This window comes from Schistocerca gregaria, chromosome X (assembly GCF_023897955.1).
Source record: "Schistocerca gregaria isolate iqSchGreg1 chromosome X, iqSchGreg1.2, whole genome shotgun sequence".
Classification (NCBI taxonomy): domain Eukaryota; kingdom Metazoa; phylum Arthropoda; class Insecta; order Orthoptera; family Acrididae; genus Schistocerca; species Schistocerca gregaria.
In genome coordinates, this window is record NC_064931.1 from 654,619,154 (window position 1) to 654,631,432 (window position 12,279).

The 12,279-nt window shown below is 44.6% G+C and overlaps 1 protein-coding gene across 2 annotated transcripts in view; it reads right to left on the minus strand.

The window, feature by feature from the left end:
• Positions 1-12,279, minus strand: part of LOC126297689 (histidine decarboxylase) — a 393,180-nt gene that overhangs the window by 36,363 nt on the left and 344,538 nt on the right. For both annotated transcript variants that reach the window (XM_049988805.1, XM_049988804.1), the window contains exon 14: positions 2,414-2,566. In XM_049988805.1, the coding sequence (XP_049844762.1) occupies positions 2,414-2,566 (153 nt within the window). The remainder of the gene's footprint in view (positions 1-2,413; positions 2,567-12,279) is intronic.

The following is a 12,279-nucleotide window of genomic DNA, read 5'->3' on the forward strand; positions in this document are numbered from 1 at the left end:
AAGCATTATGGGTAGGGCCCTCCAACCATCTCTGAATTTTGACTGTTGGACATAATTTGGCACCATATCCCTCAAGAGGACATCTAACAACTCCAACAATAAATTCCAAGTCGAATAACTGCTAGTAAAAGTTCCTCCTCTTGAATAAATTATCCAGTTGTTCTGAAACGGTAATAATACACTTACATCACATCCGCCAATTTCCGTTCCATTCGGATAATTCCTTCGTGGTGCGTTTTTTCCCCTTAAAGTATATCAACAAATGTTTTGCTATTGTAAATATTTCTGTACCGATCGGAAGATCACCTCTGACGATGATTGTAAACACACACAGAGTTACCATGTGCGCTACCTAAGGACAGAAAGCCCCATTTAAATGAATTGCAGCACTTCAATTGAAAGTAAAGCACTGGAGGGGACGCATTCGAGACGTCAGTGTAAAACTAGAGTGAACATCCATCATGCCATGAAGAACAATAACGACCAATTATCGGGCCGTATCATCACTTTAAACGAAGAAGACTAGTTAACCAGGGGAGTTACCCGACGTGTGCACCGAGCCAAAATGATGTGGTGCGGACACGGGATCGGTTCCAATTGGCAGGTAGTGTTGAGTACTTATAGCGCACATGACGTCCACGTTCGACAGGTGCACAGGATAATCGATATCTACAGCTTTTGAGTCAAAGTAACCGTGGGCTGAGTGCTCCAGAACTGAATTTAGCATTCGAAGAGGCTGCAGGACGTCGCGTATCGTATGAAACTGTTAGGAGACGATTGCATGATGCGAATCTCCATTCCCGACAACCGTGGCATGCACTTCGTTATACACCACAACAGCATGGGCTTCGTTGCAGATAGGCAAGAAATCACGGAGCGTGGGCGCACCAGGATTGTCTTCGTGTGTGGTTTACTGTCAGAAATCAGTCTATTTGTTCCCTTATAATCTGTGACAACATGTTTGGACACAACCCGGTAATATCGAACGCCTCCAACGCTGTGTCCCAGATGTGCAACAAGGTGGTGATGGAGCAATGTTCTGGGATGGAATTACATGGGGCACCGTACGTGTCTCGTGGTTGTTGAGGGCAATCTCATGCTCTACGGTACAGGGGCGAGATTCTGCAACCAATAACGGGACCGTATCGCCAACATGGTTTTGAAAATTTCATCTTAATGGATGATATCTCACCCGATCATAATACTATTCTCATGAATACATTCCTTCGGCGTGGTCGGATCATCAGAATGGAGTGCCCTGTCTGCTGCTTGGACATGAACCCAACCGAACATGTGTGGGATCGAACAACGGGACGTTCCACCAGGTACTACCGTTGCCGAGGATTACCGTGAATAACTACCCATGAGAGACAAATTACTTTCTCCTTACATTTTTTTTTTTTTGTAAATTTGATTGTCTGGACATATTGCCAATGAATATATATGCGTGCTTCAAAGTCAATTTTTGTTTTCTGTGCCACGAAATTTCGAAATAGAGGTGTGATGCATAACTTCTGTTGATGTGTGGAATTGTCTGGGACCTATTCACATAAACTTATCCCCCTTCGTACCCCCCCCCCTCCCCCCATTCCCTCCTCTCCCTGATGGTGACCAAGATTTTTGGGAGGTCTCTTTTGGCTGTAAGGCAAATGTGGGAACCGGAAATCCTCTGAACTGGGACTCCCTCCGCCCCGCTATGGGTCCGCCTGCTTTCTGACTGAAAAAGCCTTGGCTCTAGATTGGCTCTGAAATCGAAGCAGCTTGTTCAGCCTTCAGGGGAAGTGAATAATTATTAAAAATAAGTAGCAGTCAGTATTCTTCCTTCTGCAAACGATGGCGGGGACAGCTGCCGAAAGCTCGATAATTTTATTTGAAATGATGCGGCTTGAATACTGGGAAGACGGTAGTCAGTGTTCTTATTAGAGGTAACAATCATCTTTGCATTCCTCTTCACCCTACCAGGAAGTTTAGCCTTTCTTGAAATTATAATTTTAGTGGACCATGTTTCACAATGAACTCTGATTTCATGAGCGTAAATAAAGCACTCTAAATACCTCTGTAGACTTGTGAATGTTGTCGCAGATATCCGAATTAAGTGGGGAAAGATGATAATATAATGTCTGGCAAGGCGATAGATTAACACAATACGTACTTATTGGCATGTCAGGATACGTCTAGATGATTTATAGTACAAACGAAAGACAGAACGCTACCGGTTAGCCGGGAAACAAGTTCTATAAATAAGCATTTCTTGCTACTATGTTCGTATTAGCTTCTCCAACGCGTATACTTTTCAGCCTGATTTTGAACTCTGGAATCCAACTGGAGGTGGACCGTTCTGCTTGCGCGACACTCGGTGTATCAATCAAAAGTGAACGTAAAGGTTGAGCATGGGGAAGATGTGTGTCCTCACCTGGACTGTCCTTCACCTGGAGCCGCAGCTGAGACAGCTCCTGGTCGCCGTTGTCGAAGATGGCCGCGAAGCTCCCGTTCACAATCTTGGGCGACATTGGCGAGTTGGCGAGGAGCAGGCTGGAACCGAACAGCTCGTTGCGTGCACGCGTCTCTGAAACACGATTACATCCATGTGTGCCTCGCAGTCCCGTTCACTCACTTCTCCATGTCTCACGAAAAAAGTAAAAATAGTGAAGTTTTCTATGAGGAATACTTCTGGTATAACTGTACCAACATAAGCGTTTAGATTACAACATAGCTGCATATTAAGAATCTGTGGAACTAGAATTTATTGTTAATACCAGAAATATTCATGTGTCCGGACGTACAACTCCTGTACTTAAACCAAGAAATTGGACTTCATGAGACAGTGGCGCAGCTTGACATCTTAATAGGATAACAGAGAAATGCTTGACACATATGACAAACCATTATAAGACTACTTAGTTGGCCCGTAGCAGTGTGTGTGTGTGTGTGTGGGGGGGGGGTTCAGAGGTGTCTGAAATAGTGGTAGACACAGTATCTCAGCTGTAGAAAAGCAGACTGATCGACATGTGCCATGTCGATGTACTAATCGTGTATCGGAAGCAGCCAACACATACGTACACTGCCTGAAAAGAAAAAGTCAAGCATGCAGAAGACATCGTCGGAAGCGACACGTGGAACGGCCACCAGAGTGCATTACTGTTGTTAGTATTTAGAGTTACTACCTATTCAGACAGCGTATACAGGGTGTTATAAAAAGGTACGGCCAAACTTTCACGAAACATTCCTCACACACAAAGAAAGAAAATTTGTTATGTGGACATATGTCCGGAAACGCTTAGTTTCCATGTTAGAGCTCATTTTATAACTTCTCTTCAAATCACATTAATAATAGAACGGAAACACACAGCAACAGAACATACCAGAGTGACTTCAAACACTTTGTTACAGGAAATGTTCAAAATGTCCTCCGTTAGCGAGGATACATGCATCCACCCTCCGTCGCATGGAATCCCTGATGCAGCCCTGGAGAATAGCGTATTGTATCACAGCCGTCCACAATACGAGCACGAAGAGTCTCTACATTTGGTACCGGGGCTGCGTAGGCGAGAGCTTTCAAATGCCCCCATAAATGAAAGTCAAGAGGGTTGAGATCAGGAGAGCGTGGAGGCCATGGAATTGGTCCACCTCTACCAATCCATCGGTCACCGAATCTGTTGTTGAGAAGCGAACGAACACTTCGACTGAAATCGTGCATGAACCACACGTTGTGTCGTACTTGTAAAGGTACATGTTCTAGCAGCACAGAGTATCCCGTGTGAAATCATGATAACGTGCTCCATTGAGCGTAGGTGGAAGAACATGTGGCCCAATCAAGACATCACCAACAATGCTTGCCCAAACGTTCACAGAAAATCTGTGCTGATGACGTGATTGCACAATTGCGTGCGGATTCTCGTCAGCCCACACATGTTGAATGTGAAAATTTACAATTTGATCACGTTGGCATGAAGCCTCACCTGTTGGATGAACCATTCGCAGAAGTGTACCGGTGGAGGCTAATCAGCTGCTGATAGTGCCTGCACACGCTGTACATGGTACGGAAACAACTGGTTCTCCCGTAGCACTCTCCATACAGTGACGTGGTCAACGTTACCTTGTACAGCAGCAACTTCTCTGACGCTGACATTAGGGTTATCGTCAACTGCTTGAAGAATTGCCTCGTCCATTGTAGGTGTCCTCGTCGTTCTAGGTCTTCCCCAGTCGCGAGTCATGGGCTGGAATGTTCCGTGGTCCCTAAGACACCGATCAATTGCTTCGAACGTCTTCCTGTCAGGACACCTTCGTTCTGAAAATCCGTCTCGATACAAACGTACTGCGTCACGACTATTGCCCCGTGCTAATCCATACATCAAATGGGCATCTGTCAACTCCGCATTTGTAAACATTGCACTGACTGCAAAACCACGTTCGTGATGAACACTAACCTGTTGATGCTACGTACTGATGTGCTTGATGCTAGCACTGCAGAGCAATGAGTCGCATGTCAACACAAGCACCGAAGTCAACATTACCTTCCTTCAATTGGGCCAACTGGCGGTGAATCGAGGACGTACAGTACATACTGACGAAACTAAAATGAGCTCTAACATGGAAATGAAGCGTTTCCGGACACATGTCCACATAACATCTTTTCTTTATTTGTGTGTGAGGAATGTTTCCTGAAAGTTTGGCCGTACCTTTTTGTAACACCCTGTATAAGGGGCGTGAACAGCGGCATCAATATTCAACACGTGACCCAACAAAGCAAACGCGAGGCTCAAACAGCTCTACCCTATGCTTAACAGGCGTAGCACACTGAATAGGAGGGTGTCTAGGTCCATGTACATGACACTTCTTGGACCCCTAATGACGTACGCAGCCCCTGTCTGGGGATAGGCTGCGCCCACACGCCTGCGCCGTCTGCAGCTCATACAGGACAAAGTACTCAGAATCATAAGCAACGCTCCGCGCTACACACGCACCGCGGATCTTCACCGGTAATATCTGCTAGATTCCATCTTGCAGGTATTTCAAAAACTCTCCACACGACTGTACAATAACACGAGACACTCTCGTAACCCGTTTATCCTTTCTCTGAGTAACTATGACCACAACCATAGATGGAAACATAATAGACGAAAGACACTATTAGCAAGAAACTAAATATTTATGGACCATAGCACGATAACACGACAGTACTAGCGAACTCCTGCAACTACTACAGGTAACCCCAGATGCTCGACCCGCCGAAAAACAGGCAATCACAGGGAAACCGTACTGTACACAGCACACAAATCAGCCCCCCGCCCCCCCTACACTGTGAGCTGATCTATGACCGATCGCCCACTAATGTATGAAGACCTTGAACTGTTACAAGGACGCAGCAGCTGCAGCATTCCCTACAACGAGCTTCCGCAACGACAAAGGTAACGATGTACGATACGTCGCACTAACATAACCACACCTTGCATGCACTGTCGCAGCTAACAAGTCGCTACTGCCCTTACTACCCGTCCTACTGTCGCAGAGGTTTTTTTCCCTTGGTGTTTGCCTTTGCACTTTTTTCCCTCTGCCCTTACAACCGCTACCCTTCGATCGCTTTCGTCCACTTTCTATCTCCTGGTGGATCATGTAAATGAGTGGTGTTGGCGGTTACTGTTTAACGTCCCGTCGACAACGAGGTCGTTAGATACGGAGCGCAAGCTCGGGTTAGGGAAGGATTGGGAAGGAAATCGGCCGTGCCCTTTCAAAGGAACCACCCCGGCATTTGCCTGAAACGATTTAGGGAAATCACGGAAAACGTAAATCAGGATGGCCCGAGACGGGATTGAACCGTCGTCCTCCCGAATGCGAGTCCAGTGTGCTAACCACTGCGCTACCTCGCTCGGTGTAAATGAGTAAACTTACCCAGACGTATGGATAACAACACAGCCCGCATCCTGTCACTCCTGATTAAAAAACTAACATGTTATACGGAGGTGACAGTAGAACTTTTGGTTTGTTCACCACGTTGGTGTGGGCGTGGAGGGGACCCATAAAAAAAGGGCATTGATTACTGTAAAGGACACGGAGATGCCGCGTACTCGTTTGAGAGAGCATTATCAGAACTTGTCAAAATTTGTAAGGGGCCACATTGTGAGCCTTCTTTTGTCTGGCTGGTCAAATCCTGCAATTTCCAGATTTGTGAAGCATTCGATGTGACACAGCTCAGATGTTTGACTTCTTGCGAACACGAGGCTAAGCATGCTCGTCATGAAGGTTCCTGTCGCCCACTTCAGCCGACCACAAGGGAGGATCGCTGTGTTTTGCACCATACACATCTGCGTTTGCCATCCGAGAATAAGCAATGGAGTCCGTATAAAATATATTGTCATTTCGCGCCATTGGTCGGAGTCTAGCAACAGCGGGACTAGGGAATTGCCGTTCCATGTACCGTGTGATCAAAAAGTCAGAATAAATTTGAAAACTGAATAAATCACGGAATAATGTAGATAGAGAGGTACAAATTGACACACATGCTTGGAATGACATGGGGTTTTATTAGAACAAAAAAGTTCAGAAAATGTCCAACAGATGGCGCTGGACAGCAAAACTGCTACCGTGACGGTTGAGATGTACGCCAATATGTTACAGAATCACATCATCCCCAGCCTGGCTGATAAACACCTGCTGGAACGTACGATGTTTATGCAGGATGGCGCTCCACCCCACATTGCTAGATGCGTGAAAGATCTCTTGCGCGCTTCGTTTCGTGATGATCGTGTGCTCAGCTGCCACTTTCGTCATACTTGGCCTCCCAGGTCCCAGATCTCAGTCCGTGCGCTTATTGGCTTTGGGGTTACCTGAAGTCGCAAGTGTATCGTGATCGACCGACATCTCTAGGGATGCTGAAGAAAACATCCGACGCCAATGCCTCACCGTAACTCCGGACATGCTTTACAGTGCTGTTCACAACATTATTCCTCGACTACAGCTATTGTTGAGGAATGATGGTGGACATATTGAGCATTTCCTGTAAAGAACATTATCTTAGCTTTGTCTTACTTTGTTATGCTAATTATTGCTATTCTGATCAGATGATGCGCCAACTGTCGGACATTTTCTGAACGTTTGTATTTTTTTAGTTCTAATAAAACCCCATGTCATTCCAAGCATGTGTGTCAATTTGTACCTCTCTATCTACATTATTCCCTGATTTATTCAGTTTTCAAATTTATACTGACTTTTTGATCACCCGGTATATACTGCTGTTAACACCGCAACATAAACGGCTACGTTAAGAGTCGTAACAGGGAAGCATGGACAATTAATGAATGGCGTCGCATTGTTTTCAACGATGAGTCACGCTTCTGGTGACGCTGTATGACCATCGTCGGCGCGTATGGCGGCGATCTGTGGACAGATCCTTTTCTTGCAGTGTTTTAGAGAGGCACAGCGGTATTAATTCTGAAACCATGGTGTGGGGAGCAATCGGGTATGATTGCCGGTATAGGATGGTAGTAACTGAGGGAACTCTAATGGCATCAAATTACGTCGTGGACATTCTGCATCGCCATGCGCCAATTTTCATGCCGCAGTATCGCTGCGCCATTTTCCAACAAGACAATGCTCGTCCACAAATAGGACGTGTCTCAATGAACTGTCTGTGTATTGTTGAGGTATTCCAGTGCGCAGCGAGATCACCAGATCTAAACCCGATAAGAAAACGTGTGGGACCAGTTCCGACATCAATTCCATCTCGGTGCTAGTATCCAGGACATCAAGAACCAGTTAGAAGAATGTGGGCCAGGTTGCCTTAGGGGAGGATATAATGGCCTTATGGCATCATTCCCAACCGAATCAGTGCATGCATCCAGACTAGAAGGGATGCAACGCCTGTCAAGTTCTTCGTCAGCTTGATTCGTTTTTATAATCACTGAAATAACGTAACATACTCAACAATCTGTGAAGTTTCGTTTCATTTCCTACTCCCCTTCTGGGCGCTTCACTTTTTTTTTGCCAAGATGTATATTACCCCTCCCCCCCATGAACCATGGACCTTGCCGTTGGTGGGGAGGTTTGCGTGCCTCAGCGATACAGATGGCCGTACCGTAGATGCAACCACAACGGAGGGGTATCTGTTGAGAGGCCAGACAAACGTGTGGTTCCTGAAGAGGGGCAGCAGCCTTTTCAGTAGTTGCAGGGGCAACAGTCTGGATGATTGACTGATCTGGCCTTGCAACATTAACCAAAACGGCCTTGCTGTGCTGGTACTGCGAACGGCTGAAAGCAAGGGGAAACTACAGCCGTAATTTTTCCCGAGGACATGCAGCTATACTGTATGATTAAATGATAATGGCATCCTCTTGGGTAAAATATTCCGGAGGTAAAATAGTCCCCCATTCGGATCTCCGGGCGGGGACTACTCAGGAGGATGTCGTTATCAGGAGAAAGAAAACTGGCATTCTACGGATCGGAGCGTGGAATGTCAGATCCCTTAATCGGGCAGGTAGGTTAGAAAATTTAAAAAGGGAAATGGATAGGTTAAAGTTAGATATAGTGGGAATTAGTGAAGTTCGGTGGCAGGAGGAACAAGACTTCTGGTCAGGTGACTACAGGGTTATAAACACAAAATCAAATAGGGGTAATGCAGGAGTAGGTTTAATAATGAATAGGAAAATAGGAATGCGGGTAAGCTACTACAAACAGCATAGTGAACGCATTATTGTGGCCAAGATAGATACGAAGCCCACACCTACTACAGTAGTACAAGTTTATATGCCAACTAGCTCTGCAGATGATGAAGAAATTGAAGAAATGTACGATGAAATAAAAGAAATTATTCAGATAGTGAAGGGAGACGAAAATTTAATAGTAATGGGTGACTGGAATTCGAGTGTAGGAAAACGGAGAGAAGGAAACATAGTAGGTGAATATGGATTGGGGCTAAGAAATGAAAGAGGAAGCCGCCTAGTAGAATTTTGCACAGAGCACAACTTGATCATAGCTAACACTTGGTTTAAGAATCATGAAAGAAGGTTGTATACGTGGAAGAACCCTGGAGATACTAAAAGGTATCAGATAGATTATATAATGGTAAGACAGAGATTTAGGAACCAGGTTTTAAGTTGTAAGACATTTCCAGGGGCAGATGTGGACTCTGACCACAATCTATTGGTTATGACCTGTAGATTAAAACTGAAGAAACTGCAAAAATGTGAGAAATTAAGGAGATGGGACATGGATAAACTGAAAGAACCAGAGGTTGTACAGAGTTTCAGAGAGAGCATAAGGGAACAATTGACAGTAATGGGGGAAAGAAATACAGTAGAAGAAGAATGGGTAGCTCTGAGGGATGTAGTAGTGAAGACAGCAGAGGATAAAGTAGGTACAAAGACGAGGGCTGCTAGAAATCCTTGGGTAACAGAAGAAATATTGAATTTAATTGATGAAAGGAGAAAATATAAAAATGCAGTAAATGAAGCAGGAATACAAACGTCTCAAAAATGAGATCGACAGGAAGTGCAAAATGGCTAAACAGGGATGGCTAGAGGACAAATGTAAGGATGTAGAAGCTTATCTCACTAGGGGTAAGATAGATACTGCCTACAGGAAAATTAGAGAGACCTTTGGAGAGAAGAGAACCACGTGTATGAATATCAAGAGCTCAGATGGCAGCCCAGTTCTAAGCAAAGAAGGGAAGGCAGAAAGGTGGAAGGAGTACATAGAAGGCTTATACAAGGGCGATGTACTTGAGGACAATATTATGGAAATAGAAGAGGATGTAGATGAAGACGAAATGGGAGATACGATACTGCGTGAAGAGTTTGACAGAGCACTGAAAGACCTGAGTCGAAACAAGGCCCCCGGAGTAGACAACATTCCATTAGAACTACTGACGGCCTTGGGAGAGCCAGTCATGACGAAACTCTAGCAGCTGGTGAGCAAGATGTATGAGACAGGCGAAATACCCTCAGACTTCAAGAAGAATATAATAATTCCAATCCCAAAGAAAGCAGGTGCTGACAGATGTCAAAATTACCGAACTATCAGTTTAATAAGCCACGGCTGCAAAATACTAACGCGAATTCTTTACAGACGAATGGAAAAACTGGTAGATGCAGACCTCGGGGAGGATCAGTTTGGATTCCGTCGAAATGTTGGAACACGTGAGGCAATACTGACCTTACGACTTATCTTAGAAGAAAGATTAAGAAAAGGCAAACCTACGTTTCTAGCATTTGTAGACTTAGAGAAAGCTTTTGACAATGTTGACTGGAATACTATTTTTCAAATTCTAAAGGTGGCAGGGGTAAAATACAGGGAGCGAAAGGCTATTTATAATTTGTACAGAAACCAGATGGCAGTAATAAGAGTCGAGGGGCATGAAAGGGAAGCAGTGGTTGGGAAAGGAGTGAGACAGGGTTGTAGCCTCTCCCCGATGTTATTCAATCTGTATATTGAGCAAGCAGTAAAGGAAACAAAAGAAAAATTTGGAGTAGGTATTAAAATTCATGGAGACGAAGTAAAAACTTTGAGGTTCGCCGATGACATTGTAATTCTGTCAGAGACGGCAAAGGACTTGGAAGAGCAGTTGAACGGAATGGACAGTGTCTTGAAAGGAGGATATAAGATGAACATTAACAAAAGCAAAACGAGGATAATGGAATGTAGTCAAATTAAATCGGGTGATGCTGAGGGAATTAGATTAGGAAATGAGACACTTAAAGTAGTAAAGGAGTTTTGCTATTTAGGAAGTAAAATAACTGATGATGGTCGAAGTAGAGAGGATATAAAATGTAGACTGGCAATGGCAAGGAAAGCGTTTCTGAAGAAGAGAAATTTGTTAACATCGAATATAGATTTATGTATCAGGAAGTCGTTTCTGAAAGTATTTGTTTGGAGTGTAGCCATGTATGGAAGTGAAACATGGACGATAACTAGTTTGGACAAGAAGAGAATAGAAGCTTTCGAAATGTGGTGCTACAGAAGAATACTGAAGATAAGGTGGATAGATCACGTAACTAATGAGGAGGTATTGAATAGGATTGGGGAGAAGAGAAGTTTGTGGCACAACTTGACTAGAAGAAGGGATCGGTTGGTAGGACATGTTTTGAGGCATCAAGGGATCACAAATTTAGCATTGGAGGGCAGCGTGGAGGGTAAAAATCGTAGAGGGAGACCGAGAGATGAGTACACTAAGCAGATTCAGAAGGATGTAGGTTGCAGTAGGTACTGGGAGATGAAGCAGCTTGCACAGGATAGAGTAGCATGGAGAGCTGCATCAAACCAGTCTCAGGACTGAAGACAACAACAACAACATGTATATTACCAGGCTCACTCTCAATGTGTGATTCCTTCTTGTGGGGTTTCGTCAGGGACAAGCTTACACCACAGTTTTTACAAGAGATGTTGGCAGAATCGAGAAGATCCATTTTTATAGCCCCACAAAATCTCAGTTTTCGTTCTTGAAAGGGCTTAGAGAGAGTGAGACTACCGCCTTGGCGTATGCCAAATTTCAAATGGTTCAAATGGCTTTAAGCACTATGGGACTTAACACCTGAGGTCATCAGTCCCCTAGATTTAGAACAAAGTAAACCTAACTAACCTAAGGACATCACACACATCCATGCCCGAGGCAGGATTCGAACATCCGACGGTAGCAGTAGCGTGGTTCCGGACTGAAGCGCCTAGAACCGCTCGGCCACAGCGGCCGGCTATGCGAAATTTCATATGCCCCTCACAACAGCTGCATATAGGTTAGACGTAAAATATTCAAGTCTATGAGGTGTAAAATTTTAAGACACCTCTTTCAGATGTAATTAAATTTGATGTGAATGGGAATACAACTTTAGACAGGGTGATTGAGCTGCTCCTACCGACGTCGTTTCATGGATCCTAGTCGCGCGGGATTAGCCGAGCGGTCTTAGGCGCTGCAGTCATTGACTGTGTGGCTGGTCCCGGCGAAGGTTCGAGTGCTCTCTCGGGCATGAGTGTGTGTGTTTGTCCTTAGGATAATTTAGGTTAAGTAGTGTGTAAGCTTAGGGACTAATGACCGTAACAGTTAAGTCCCATAAGATTTCACACACATTTGAACATTTTTGAACATGAATCCCACAATTCCGTATCTGGCCTTCAACAACCACGCGCGAGATCTTCATATTCTCTCGCTCGCTACGCGCAAACTAGAGAAAAAACTGAATAAGACCATTTTGTAAGAAATTTAATGTAGTTAAATTTTGTACTGAAACATGTTTTCACTGGAGGACACGGTTTCCGACTTATTCAAGGGAAACGTCCAAAAGTGACCTGTAAGTG